This window comes from Lonchura striata, chromosome 1 (assembly GCF_046129695.1).
Source record: "Lonchura striata isolate bLonStr1 chromosome 1, bLonStr1.mat, whole genome shotgun sequence".
NCBI lineage: Eukaryota > Metazoa > Chordata > Aves > Passeriformes > Estrildidae > Lonchura > Lonchura striata.
The window spans coordinates 71,943,495-71,958,180 of NC_134603.1; the positions used below are offsets into that span (position 1 = coordinate 71,943,495).

General features: G+C 37.5%; 1 protein-coding gene across 1 annotated transcript in view; it reads right to left on the reverse strand.

Annotated features, from left to right (window-relative positions):
* Positions 1–858: 858 nt before the first annotated feature.
* The window catches only part of DAP (death associated protein), a 56,868-nt gene continuing 43,040 nt past the window's right edge, over positions 859–14,686 (reverse strand). The window contains exons 3-4 of the mRNA XM_021538416.3: positions 3,223–3,265; positions 859–1,495 (exon numbers count right to left, since the gene is read on the reverse strand). Of these exons, the coding sequence (XP_021394091.1) occupies positions 1,376–1,495; positions 3,223–3,265 (163 nt within the window). The 3' untranslated portion in view covers positions 859–1,375. The remainder of the gene's footprint in view (positions 1,496–3,222; positions 3,266–14,686) is intronic.

The following is a 14,686-nucleotide window of genomic DNA, read 5'->3' on the forward strand; positions in this document are numbered from 1 at the left end:
ATTTTCTTGCTGTTGTTTTAAATCAGCTACTCAGGAAATAATTATTAACTCTGCAGAATTTTCAAAAATAATAATTTTTAAACTTTCCTCACTGTTTTTTAACCATAAATGAACTGGTAAAGCCCCAGGTGAGCCTAAAAGGTCACTGATTTGCCAGGTGAATGGCTGCAACATTAGCTCCCACTTTTTTGACCTCATTAGAAACTTTATAAACCCTGAGGCTACCAAAGGTGGTATTGTATTTATAGTCAGCCAAAAACAGAAGAACACTTTAAAATAGGTAGCATGTATAAAATGTTTTTCCTGGTTTTTACAGAGGTGAGTTACGGAAGGAAAATGATAGAGCTAAGTGATTTTTAACTAACAAACCAAATTATTTAATTATCTGGTAAAATTAAAATTATTGCTTTATTTGGAAAAATTTTCCTTTTACTCCCTCACATCACAACTGTATTTCAGAATAAGAAGACTAGGGAAAAAAAAGATGTACAAAAGAGATTGGATCATAAACATATTTACTAATGGTACCTCTTAATTTCAGAAGGTGATCTCAAATTCTAAATTAAAAAGGATTTTTTACCAACTTACTTTACGTTCAGTACAGAGGGTCATGAACTCCTTCAGCTTGTTATTGGAATATGAAACCATCACCTCAAAAACACAGCCCCCAGTGAGACCCATGAGATTACAAATTAGTCGTCTACAGCAGTGTTCTTACAATTCTGATTTCTCTCTCCTCTTCATTCCCACAGACAACAAGAGCGAAAAATCTCAGCAAGACTGTGTGAGTGCAAAGGAGTGTAAAGAAGATTTAATTGGATCTCTACCCACTTGAGAATGTATGGGGGCCCTACCATCAGCTCCCTGGTTGAATCCAGAGGGCACTGGGTTGTAGCAGTGTAGGATACTGAAGGCTGCAAGGGTTCTACATAATCAAGGCATCCACTGACTTCTGTCCCAACACACCCAACAAACTCCCTCCAGACAGTAAAGGTACCAGTACAAAAGGACTGTTCTTCCTTACTGGCTTAGCATAAAAACTACATCAACTATCTGCTATTGTGAGCCCACAACTAAAAGTACAAATTTTAAGCTCATTAATCGTATTATTCATACTGAAGTTTTTAGCTTGGCAATAAGAAAATCATAGAAAAAGCACCCCTGATCAGCAAATACTCAATACAGAATTTTCCATCTGGGATAACAACTGAACAATGTCTTCATTCTTATTAACCCTTGAGAATTAAAGCAAAAGAAACAGTGTATTATTTTAGATGTCAATTTTACAGATTTGGCAGTGTGAATACTAAAGGGTTTTTGTCTTCTCCTGAAAACATTCACTGAGAGCAGGTTGGCAGTGATCCTGACAGGGAGCTCATTTGCGAGGCTGGTGGATGTGCTGTTTGACATGTTGTGGGTGAGGAAGCTTTTCCACAGAAGGATGTGGTTTCTGATGAGCCACCTGAGCTGCAGCTGGCGGGAAGTCTCTATCACCCTGTTTGAAGAACACAGAAGGAAAAGTTTAAGGAATCTTAAAAGTGCACTTTCCAGTTCAAATTGATGTAAATTCTAAAAAATGTGAAAATCAGATAGAAAAGAGTGTTACATGTTACTTTGGAGTCCCCCTGCACAGATTCTATTTTCTTATTCTTTTTAGTCAACTTCAAAATTTTTCTTATGCAAGCTTTACTTCTTCAAGTTACACACACTATCCAATAATCTCAGGTATCTTAATGTGACCCTAGGGGAAAAAAAATCAAAATATTTCTATCCTTAGATGTGTTTGGTTTCCAAAAAGCCACTAGAAAGAACAGACTATTTTAAAAGTAAGTTAAGGCAGCATGAAAAATACCTGCACAGAAAGACTACTGTCAGAATCAGAATTGTAAAATGGCCTGGGTTGGATGGAACATTAAAGATCATCCAGTTCCAACATCAATGCCATAGGCAGGGACACCCTCCACTAGACCAGGTTGCTCAGGAATCCATCCTGAGCGATATAGTTGAGACACCCCAAAGCCTTCTCTTTTCCAGGCTGAATAATACCAGTTCTTTAGGAAGAAATCAGGATCTAAAACTACCTATGATTCAAATCTTAGGGATGGCTGGCTTTTAAGTTTAACATGCTCTTTTAACCAGGTCTGCCAGTGTAAGCTCTCAGGTGCTGCTGCTGGGCAGTCTCAGTCCAAGTGTAACCCATATGTCACCTATTCACCATTGCTATTTCTAGGGTCAGTCCCATGAGGTTTTCAAAAAGCGACAGAAAACAAAATACTATTAGTGCTCAGTGACAAGGGGACAACAGCACCACAACTTCCCCCTTCAGAAAGTGGGACAAACATATGCCAGAAACTCTGGGCATTCCACTGGCTCACAGGGCAACAACATAACACTGTTTTGTTCGGGACACCTTAAGAAGAATTGTAAGAAATTTCACCTTGATGTTAACTTGTTATATTTTATATTTTATTTTTTTTTCTCTACTCCAACTTGCTTCCAGTGTTCAAAAATCTTGCTCTCCTCACACTCGACAATTTCTGCCTTCTCTCCCCTGATGCTGCCAATTGCCCATTTCTTATGGGCTAAGGAAAATGGCATCAGCTCACTCGTTCCACCTATGGGATCACACAAGCACAGCATCTTACAGTAAACCACACTACAAGCCCCAGTGATGTAAGGTAACCACCACATAAAGCCATGACAAAAACCCTGCCACAATGCACAAATTACTGATCACATGATTAATGGCTAGTTAATACTAAGGATTTACAGGTCCTGCCTGCTCTTAAAGTCCAGGGAATAACACCCTGAATCCCAAATACCTCAAGGCAGCTGAAACATACTATTTTCAAGCATATAACCTTACAGGCAGGAGGGTTGCTCCTCATCACAGAACGAGCTACAGCAGCAGTTTAATATGCAGCCACCTCCAAAGGAAATGAATACAGTAATATCTAGCTTAGATATAAAAAGATGATCCAATAAACTTAAAGTGCTAAAATACAAAGAAAAACGGTGGATATTATTTCAATGAATAATTTCAATTTCACACAGATACAGAAAGAATGCTCAAAGGGCCTTACATGAATATAGAAAACACAAAGCCTCCTCTCACAGAAGAGGAAGGGGTATGAAAAAATTAATTTTGCTCTGATTTGAGGTAATTCTGAAAAGCTAACAGTAATTTCGCAATGACTGAGAGAAATTTACTGATAATCTTACCCTAGCAATGACACCAGAGATGAACACCGCTGACTTAGGTGGGCTGAAAAAAATAAGAGAGATTATTTGTATCAATTATTTAGAAGGCAAAAATTAAAAGGAAATCACACATACAATGAAAAAAAAAAAAAAAAAGCTGGCATTTTTGGAAACTGATTAATTGATTAATGTTTCAAATAGACAAGACAAATTTCCTCTTCCAATGACTATTGCCTCAGTAGTACTTACTGCAGCCGAAACCATACCTTTAGGTTTACTTTAGGTTTTGGCTGCTATTGCTTCACATTGATTGTGACAGCAGTAAGAGACTAGTCCAACAATACTGCTTCTTAAAGCTGAGTCTTTATTTGCATTGGTTTCTTAATCCTGAAATTTTATACATAAACTGCCAGCAGTACTTTAGGCTTAGTGCATTTTTACTGCACAATGAAAACTGTAGCTGGACTAAAGTCACTGCTGTGTTAGAGAATGAAATAAATTTCAAGTTTACATCTGTCAATCAAATGAATGAGGATTCTGAGTCTTAGAAAGGGCAACACACTGTACTTTAAATCACAGATTTTCAAGCAGGTAGTCTACTCTATTACAAGAAAATGTGTCTGTAATCAAACAAATATTAAAAAACATAAAGCAAAGCTTTCTGGTTTCTCATTTGCAGACCCTCCATCCACACCAACAGGAATAGACTCTCCACAGCCAGAGTTCTCTGTAGCTTGGTCAGCATGAGCCACTGGTTTCCCTGGGTCACTGATCTCCTCAACTGACCACCTCTACCTGGAGGCCACAGCACAGCCACTTCCAACTGACCACCCTGCTGACACTGCCAGCATCTGAATTACAGACAATCAGCAACCTTAGTGCCTCCGGGCAAGTAAAACCACACATCTGCATGGAATCTGCAGAAGGGCTGGGACCTGGAGCTCCAGAAAATCTCCACAATAGGGTTAATTCTCCTGTAAGAAAACCATGTAGCCTGAGCCACTGAGGGGAGCACAGTGGGGAGATGAAGATGTCCCTCCCCCTGGGAACATCAGTTCCTGAGGACTCAGAGCAGGTCCATTAACCTGGACCACAAGAAAGGTTCTACCCTGAGATGTTACAGCTCACGAGGCTGGAACAACACAAAACACAAATCCAATTATAAATTAGAGGAATGATAGTGATTACTATGATGCATTTACAACTACACAGCCTGTAAAAATTTATTAACATGATGTTATGTGAAGTTAAGATAACAAGCAGCACAGTATTAGACTTGTTATACTGAACACATAAATATTGCCTGAGCACTGTTTAAATCATGGTGTTGCTACTCAGTCTATGAACAGCCTGGTTATTTAACAAGGCTCAGCATCCCTCCTAGAAATTTTTAAAAAATCAGAAAGAGAAAGACAAGGTTAGAAAAAAGGACAAAGGAAGAGAGTTCTGCTCTAAAATACTTCTATGGAAGAATAATAGTGATATTTCCTGCAATGAGAAATAACATTTTAGTAGACATATTAGACTTTTTCAATCCAATTTTCTGTCAGTACAAACTAATAACAAGCAAAGATCAATAGCAAAACACTTCCATTTCATTCTAATTATACTGAGCCAATTAGGATGTTACAGTCTGCACGAGACTCTGACTGAGAAAATACAGATGTACTGCAGTGGCTCAAGGTACAGTTCACACACTTACACCATGGCATAATAAAGTAAATGAACAGTAAATGAAAAAAAAAGTATGGCAATTTATTCTTCAACTTTACATGGAGTCTGGCTTTAGTTGCACTCAGAGAACACTGTTTTTTTGCTTGACATTGTATTATTAACAATACTGGACAGTGAAAAATTCAAATCAGATGGATTTTTAAAAATATTCTTAATATGACATTTCAATGTTCATTATGCTTGGATGATGCATGAAATTCCAATCAACATTTCCCCAACAGAGCCTGTATTTGCTGAATGTGACACGAGCTGTTCACCAACTACCGCACTGTATTACCCGCTGTGTGGTTCATAATTCTTGCTTTAAAAACAAGTGCAATGCTCCATGGCTTTGGTCAAAAATGAAAACCATAAGGAATCTCTTCCATAATGGTCATTTTGAACATATCTTTTACTACTGCAAATTGCAAAAATCTGCTTAGAAACCCTGGTCTCATGTTGAAATGTCATGCTATTAATATTCACAGGACCCAAACTTGCAAGTGTTAAATCTCCCAAGTACATGATAGAGCTGGATAGAGTTAGAATATTTGGCAGATTTCTGTACTTATTTTAATTTAATTGTATGTTGTTTTGCCTCAGGAATTAGCCTGAAGATCCTGTAAAGATCATTGTCATTTTCAGGTCAGCTAAAATCTAATCTGCGGTTTATGCTTCAGGTAGTACTTCAGAAGCAGCTAGAACATCTTTATAAAGACAAAAGTCAGCAGTACCATTTTCTTAATCAAAACTCTATTTTTCAGACACAAAGCATTTATCTTGAACACTATCACAACTTAACATATTCAGCCTTGTTTGTATGTAGTGGTCTCTGTGACGTCTTTAGTTCACTGCCTTGGAAACAGGACACTGATTAGGGCTCTCCCACAGGTGTGTGGTAAGCACCAAAACACCTCAAAGTTCACATGGCACATTCTAAGATAGTGCTGACACACAGAGAACAACCTAACAGGAAAACAGAGTTGCAAAAGGTATCTACTCCCAGATGCAGCTGGAATAGTTTTCTCCTTGACTTTTCCCCTTGTTTGTCATCCCCATGGATTTTTGACTGGACTCCCCTTGCTCCACACTAGATTTCCAGCTTTTAACTGGAAGAACTAATGGGAATGCTGACCCAGCTTCCAGCTCAAGTGCCTCTACCCTCCATTCACAAAGATCTTGCAGAAACCCTGGCATTTGTTTGGCTGCCCCAAGTTTCCGTGATCAGCTGTAGGTGCACATGGTAATGAGTCTTCACCTCTCTATTTAACTCATTATGCAGGAAAAATGCTTTGTTCCTACAGAAGACATACCAGCTTAATAGGAAGCTCATTTCCATGTATTAATTATCCTGTAGCAGGGAAAAAGACCGAAAGCTGGCCAGAAATGAGCATGATAGAGTGCATCGCTATTTATGTCCTATGTGATGCCACTGGCATTCCTTGCATTTTTACCAGATTACATTGTTTCAGAAAAAATCTTAAAAAAAATTAATATTATTCATTATCTTTGATGATCTATAGAACCAGAACCACGCCACAGCATATATAATCACATATCTATACTAATGAAGAATTCAACAGATCAGAGAAAGGCCTGGATAATCAGTCACTGATTCATGCTTTAATTTCATTCCTAATGAGAGAAATCTTTCCACAGATGAACTTTGTCATAATAAATTCAATCTCTACTGCCAGACTCCCAAACCATGGGCTTTTGTGGACCCAGATTAGCTGCGAGGACCATAACTCTGTAATTGCATTCTGAGATATCTACTGGGACTGCAGTGTTGTAACATCACTCATTATCTTTCCCAAGAAATTCCTGAAAATAGAAACAAAAATGGAGAACAGGCACAGGCTATTATTGCTCCATTTATAAAACACTTTTTAGTGCTTTAAATTCTACTGGTGTTTTATACAAAGCACAACCTACATTTCCAGTATTTTGTAAGCTGTGATAGTTGTTCTGAGGATATACTTAATCTGATGAAAATTGGTTTGACAGATGTTGTTTTGAAGTTGCAGCATTCCTTTTTCTAGGCATCAGTAAACAAGAAAGCAAAAATTATTTTCTGACGAAACCTGATTTCATTTATACATATATGTGCTTTACAGCTATTTAATGCACACATTTATTTAAAGTTAATGAATAGTCGCAGCTGATACTGTGTAAGGAGCACAGTTTTGTGTTTGCCAAGACTGGTTAGTGTTTGTGTCAATACTTTCAGAGCAGATCCTTATTTTGTTATAACATATGGAGAAAAAAGAACACATCTGTTAAGATCTAAGTGTTCAGAGAACTTACCCCGATTTTACATGTGCAATGCTGCACCTGTTTAACATCAGATTCTCTATTGGATTCATTTGTCCTGACTGTTCAAATAGAATAGATTTCTATTATTCCATAATACTTAGCTTAAATAAGACCTTTATCTGACATGGAAGGTAAATCACAAAGAAGATGAAATAACTTGAAAAGATCATTAACTAGATGAAACGAGGCATTAATAATACTAAAATCTTATGCCTTCACCTTAGAGGGATTGGTTGAATAGAAGTGTGACAGGCATACTATAAAGACAAACACAGTGACACAGGAGGAGTTACTGTGAAATCTCCTAAAGGCCACACAACACACATTGGACAGATAAGTATTTATCCAACTCCATTAAAACAGAGAATCAGATTAAATCAGTTTTCTAATACAAAAGGGAAATTTACAGTCAACTATCTCTGTCTATAAATGCAGTGAACACGTGCACATATGTGCAGAGGCTGTGCATGCATGCACACAGAGATGACAGAAATTCACAGCTGTTTCAGAGTGGTCCCAAATGCAGAACAAAGCAGAGCAAATTGAGGGGGAGATGAACACCTGCAGCCACTCTGGAGTTTGGTGCATCCAAATTGCCTACTGCATCCCTCACCTGATGGGATGGATTGGATTTAATGCTGGCTTCTAGCAACAATTTGAACAGCAGATCCAATCTGGAGGAAGGACTGTGAGCACTGCTCACAGTGCAATCCAAAACAAAAGGCTCCATTCAGAGCTGACAAAACCAGGAAACACCCCCACACATAGTTCCTGTCTACACAAACATAAAAGCTCCTAAAATGGGAAATGGGTCTCACTGCAGCCAGATAGTGCAGAAGGTGAGTGCCCATGTACACTGGTGATCAGAAAAACCAAACTAACATACCAACACAAAGAAAGAACGAGAAAAAGCAGTAGTTAAAATAGTAGCTCACAGTATACCTCAATTAAAATATGGTATTCAGACCAGGAACACCGTAAATGAAGAACAAGAGCAGAAAAATAGATGGGAAAAATAGCTGAGAGAGCACAAAGAACTCACATAAGGAGACAAGCTAAGAACTCTTAGCATAGAGCATACAAAGGAGTAGGTAATATTTTTCTCATTTACCTTCTTCAGTGTAAGTAGAAAGTGACACTGACTTGCAGAAGACTACATTTACAATTATTAATAGCAGACACATTTAAAATAGAATTAAATGTAGAACCTCCTCAAAATATGGCATCAGTCTCAAAATTTCCACTATGTCAACATTCCAGAAAGGTTAGCCAACTTTAAAAAGGACAAAGGTACATAGATGCAAAACTTTTGTTAGACTGGATGATTTTTTTTATCAAAATATGTTAGACAAAAGTTAAATCATTAAAACTGCATTAAACTCATCTTCTAGATGGAATGATTCACATTCATGATTAAAAAATGGGAATTATTCATATTTATCTTTTCATATTCACGGGAATTAATGGTATGTCTTATCACTGGTGACCACTTTTTGCTCTTTTGAGTAAGCCTGGCAAACAGATATATAGAATCTATAAATACATGTTTTTAAAAGATTTTGGAACCACAAATTACATCATTTTTTTAACTATGCAAGAATAATGCTGGAGTTTGTGACTTGGTGTTTCCTTGTTTTAATCAAACCATCCAATGGCATGTACTGTGACTCATAGTTGGCCTATAGGTGTGGAAAGCAAAGGAGCAATTTCTGTGATAGGGACGGAGAAAGCAAAGAGCCTTCCTGCAAGCCAAAGAGATTACAACACAGAACCTGGAGCTGCACCCAGCTTCCCACTCCCACCCTTCAGGAAAAGGAAGACACAGACAGCATACCCTTGCCCATCCAGCACCCCAAAACAGCAGGGACATGAAAAATGAGCAGAACTGTCCACTAAACAGCTTGCCCTTTATTTCCCTGCTCATTTCCAAAAAAAAAAACATTCACATTGCTTACAATTAACTTAGGCAGGCAAAATGAAAGCCATGTATGAAATACTATGATCTGCAGTTACTCATTGATCCCCAAACTGCTCCCTAATGAGAGCAAATTTTGTGAGTTTTTACTTTTTACTGGTATGATATTCACTCCATGAACAGGTTCCCCAACTATTCTGAGCAGAATTTCCTTTTCAGTTAACAAAACTTTAATCCTGCCCTTCTATTTCTCCAATTGAAAGTATTGTGCCCAGTTGTTCAAATCATTCACCTTAATATACAAGGTTGTTTGGGAATTTGTATTTTCTGGTTATGAAACATTAGCTAGTCTTAGTTTCCATCTAATGCTTCTTTAAAGATGTCCAGATATGTCATTACAGGGGTGCTTATTTGAATTTACAGAGATGCATTTGACTTTGGCATTGTCTGCAAAAATAAATACCAAGATGATTAAAACCACACTGAGATAATTAAAATCACACTACTCAACAATAGAATAAAACCAACAAACACCGGGCTCATCAGCTTGCTTGAAATAATTTCCTCTTGGTTATAATACGTTTAGGTTATTAATTTTCTGGACAAAAAAGTAATAATTAGTCTGACTGACTACCAGAGGGAATGTTTTAGCTCATTGCATGGAGACACAGAGTACCTGATATTCTACGATAATTTATTGTGTTGAGGTCATTTATCTGCCAGAGCTTTCAGATCTTTAAGATCATCCACAGGATGGCACTGTTGAACCTCAGAGTCGCCTGTACATGAAGTAGGGAACAACCTCAAAAACATCCAGGTGCTGCAACAAATACTAAAATGAGTAAAAAGCAGTACTTCGCCTTGATGACAAATCTTGATGAAACACAGTACGTACACAAATATACACAAAATTTTTACAAATACCTACAGATGTTACTTTGGGATACAACTTTCCTATCCTTGTGTCTTAGGCTGGGCCCCGATACACCCCAAGAGAATGCAATGCCCTATCAGAAAATTTTAATTACTATTTGTTTTGCTATTCACATACAAGCAAATTGTGTGTCTGATCTTTTAATGAGGTGGTAAATGACTGGCCATTACATTTAATAGCAACTGATTGACATTCATTATTCTTACATTCACTATTAAGGCATTGCAGCATATGGCCTGATTAATCTCACCAGCCTCTCATTCATCTTTTGTTTGAGTTCATGTATAACCTATAATAGGAAATTATTTAAGAAAGAGATCCACCATCTCTTATCTATACTGTTGTACATGATATTGCTATCAGAGAATAAATTTCTCTTTCATGATGCCTTCTGATCACAAAATGAAGATTTAAGTATTTCACCTTTTCCATGGACTCGGAGGATTTAGAAATAGTCTGCAATTCTCCAACTGCTGGTTGATTTATAAAGGTTCCATCCTGTTATTGCAGTATCTCCATTAGCTCCTAGTGAACACCAATGGCCAACTTTTCACATACAGCTACTGTAGCATTAGCCCACTTCTAATAATCTGTAACTACTTAACTGTGGAAAAAAAGAGAACTATTTCTTCTTCAAGTAGACATAAAGTAAGTAAGTGCTTATATAAAATAAGTAATGCTTAAACGGTGAGACCACTCCAAGGAAACTCTAAAATAAGGAATGAAATAGGGTAGACTTTAAGGATTTGCAAAATTATCAAAGACTGTGGTTCAAAAGGGAGAGAAGACCAATTCTTCAATGTGTTTGTCAGGTGCTGAAGTGCATTCCTGTGCATGTTCCCATGACAGCAATGCACTTCCATGCTGAGAATATCATGACCATGGGCCTGCACTGCAGTGTCTTGGCTACAGAGATGTAGTAGCCAGTTGTGGTACTGTTGTACTCCTCCATCTCTCAGTAGAAGAAAGATGGAATACAACTGGAAGAACAGCTTGATGCTGTACTAGGAATACAGGATGTCAATGCAGTGAGAAAAACACAAGAAGACAGAAGCTGAGAAGGTGAAAATCTTATCATTTCTGGCCAGGTAAACCTGTGTTTGTCTCAGAGCCACACAGCAGTGGCCCCAAATTTCCCAACCTTTCCTGTTAAGAGTTCATAATCTGAATCTTGCTCTCCAGTGTTTCACAGTATTAATCACTAAGTAGATGTGCAATTCTCACTCTCCTGCTGCTTTGAGCATTTGCAGTATAATTTTTTATTATCCCCAAAACCAGTGCAGACATGAAGTCAAATATGCAGGTAACTGTAGTAGAAGCCTTCTCAACCCAATTTTACACTGTGCATTCTGAACGGTTTCCATTCTACAGTCACACCTTACTGTTATGTGAAGCTCTCCAAAACAAATGTCTCTGCCCATAGCACAAGGGACCATGAGGAATTTCTTGTCCATTTCAATAGGTCACTCCTGGGGGAGCTCTGAACACGATAAAGGATGTTGTTGGAAGGTCATGAAGAGACTATGGTAGTATCAGATCCCATCTGAAGATTGTGTAAGCTGACTGTTCTTGGCCAAAAACTTGCTTTAGTTAAAACCCTGCCAAAGTTATCAACAAAATTTTCCCTATTCTCCAGCGGCAAGTGGAGCCATAAATCATGTAATCCAGACATAAAAAACATTCTTTAAGTATGCAATTTTATATTCAGAGCTCACATAGGAGCAACAGAAGTTGGAATTAAGAAATGTTTTTAACTTAACAGCTTACTTTTAATAGCAAGAAACCCCCTAGTCCAGACATTTAGCCCCAGACAGGTTTTTACTGTGACACAAGACAAGGAATAAAGTTCTCTCAAAGGGATTGAGACACAGGTGCATCTTTGTTTAAATATAATTTCTCCACAGAGAAGCTGACCTCCATTGACCTGAGAGGGAGCAATCACTAAATTCCTCTACTACCATTACTATACCTGTGCTGAGAGGTGGTGGTTGGAGAGGCAGCATCATTTTCTATCTACAAACATCCAGTCACCTGAACACTATCAGAACAGGCTGTTTCTTCCTTCCATATTAATCTTATGGGTTTAATCTGGAAGGTCAATATCAGATATTACTACAATCATCTGCAAAACTTCCACTGTCAATGGGACTGGGACGTGGTGCTATGAAAATACACAGAAAATAACCTTCAGGAAATCAATAACAATGGGATTCAAAGCATTGTAATCTGAAGGATGTCAAGAGGAGTTCTTAGACACTAAGCTTTCACTCTGTGTGAAATACATGTCTAGCTTTGTAAAGTGATAATAGAAGCCATGACAATTCAAATGGATAACAGATCAATGTGCTGTTAAATCTGAATACAGTACTAAAGTAGTACCCATTCATTTCAATGGGGTGTAGAAATCTTAAAGCAACTACAAACTCCTGAGTGTCAATACCACTAGTGATTTTTCTGTTAATCAAAGAAGAATGACTGCTACTTTTCTAGTTCAATCTCTCAGATCTGCCACTTTCCGGTGTTCTATTTGTTTGAATGGCTTTAGTAACAGCAAAAGCACTTCATTTCCTTAAAGAAGCACCATAGCACCTGCAGGATGGCAGCTGACTACCTTCTACCATACAGAGCAGGGTTATTTTTTCTGTATGTGATGCACATCTTTGCTTCTTCAGGACAAACAGATCAGCCTCTCTGAGGAATGAAAATAAAACATTCATGCACGATCTCAGCCTAGCCTAAATTTATTAAGCAGCAGCAGTAGTAGTGGTACTTTATGCTGCTAGTTTGTGCTAGTATTTTATACAGGTCATTTCCATGCACAGCATAACAGAAAAGAACAAAGATACACTAAAAGTTACTCATTTTACTTTATTCCCCAGCTGGTGGGACAGTTCTGGCTAGAGTACTGTCTAAAGCTACGTTTCTATCCTTCTAGCTGCAGGGTGTCCTCAGCAAGAACACAATTATTCCAAAATAACTGCCTGGTGGCAGTACCTTTGGCCACTGTCTGGATGTTGTAACAAGTGACAATATAATAATGGGAACTGACTTAAGAAATCATTACCCTACTCACCTTCAAAAAGTGTACCTATCTAAGTATCAGCTTTGGCTGGATTTGCAGAAATAACAATACCATTCCCCTGTATGCTTCAAAAACTTGTTTCTGTCATCCTGTATACGTTTGGACATAGAATCATTAATGGCTTTTTATTTACTAATGGAGTCGGACATGCTTCATAAAAGCCTATTAACATGCAAATGCAGAGATCTCTCATGATTCAGGTAATTTTTGCTTTTATGTAGTTCAATGGAGTCCCAGTACATCAGTGTTACGATTAATGAAAACATACACAACCACAATCAAATTTTCAAACAATTAGAAGTCAAAATAGCAATTGTCACAATAACTACACCATCTATCATAACACAACCAATTTGTAAACACTATTTTTCATAACTTTTCATAATGTGGTGTGACTCACAGCTTATTCTTTTCAGATTTTCCTATTTGGAAGAAACATTCTGTAAATAGGAGCTATTTCTTCTACAATAATGTATTTTCTATTATTTTTCTCTTGATTCCTTTACATTTTCTTGTTTCCCCTCCCACCTTTAAGACTCCTCAATATCTGGGACAGAGTTAAACATGTGTGGAATGCTGACTATTTTAAGAGTTCAGTATAAAACATATCCCTGTTGAGTTTTCATTACACAAGCAAGTGGTTAGAGGGAGCTCAAGATCTGCAGGAGCAAGAACCACTAGAAATTTTTCAATGGTACTTTTTTGGCAGAAGGTACAGGGGAGGTAATGATTTTGTTCTTCTCTTAACAGCCTTTTAGCCCCCAAGGACTTCATCCCAAATCAGTAGTTTTTGTGGCTGTTTTTAATAGCAACATATTAACTGTGCAACAGTGGCAAGTTAATCAGCAAATTCTTTATTTTCTATGATGTGATGACTTTGGATAATATATTTCCAAAGTCAGTGGTTCCTGAGAAAACATCTCTGTAACTTGCAGCATAATCACTTCACATGTAAATATATCAGGAATTTGGAACTTGTAGCAACCAAATTTTGCTGGAGGCTGGAGTGTAAGATGATGCACTGCCTGATTCAGCTGAACTCTTCTGAATTCACATGATCTTAGACACAGCTGAAAACATTTGCAACATGAAGTCTTAAAAATACTTTAGAGGAACAACAGCACCAATTTAGATCTCATAGTTCTTCCCTTTTTTTAAATCAAAGACTCAAAGAGAAGATAGAAAATATATCGCCCTGGGATTGCTAAGTCAAAGGATACAGGAAAGGATTCAGATGGTTATCTTGCTTTCATCAGAAAAACATATCATGAAAGCGTGAGAGACAGAGTAGAAATCATATTGACAGAAATGCATGTGTCTGAGAAAGGTCTCAGATTCCATTAAGGCTCTACCTTCTGGTTTGGTATCTTACAATACACATAATCTTAAAAAACTGAGCCCCCAAAAAATATTCAAGTTTTTATTTAACTGAAAAGTAGAGGTATTATTTGAATATTTTATTCAGAAGAGAGCTGCAAAACATAGAATAGCAAAGGTCAGAGAATTCAACAACTCTAGAAGTAGC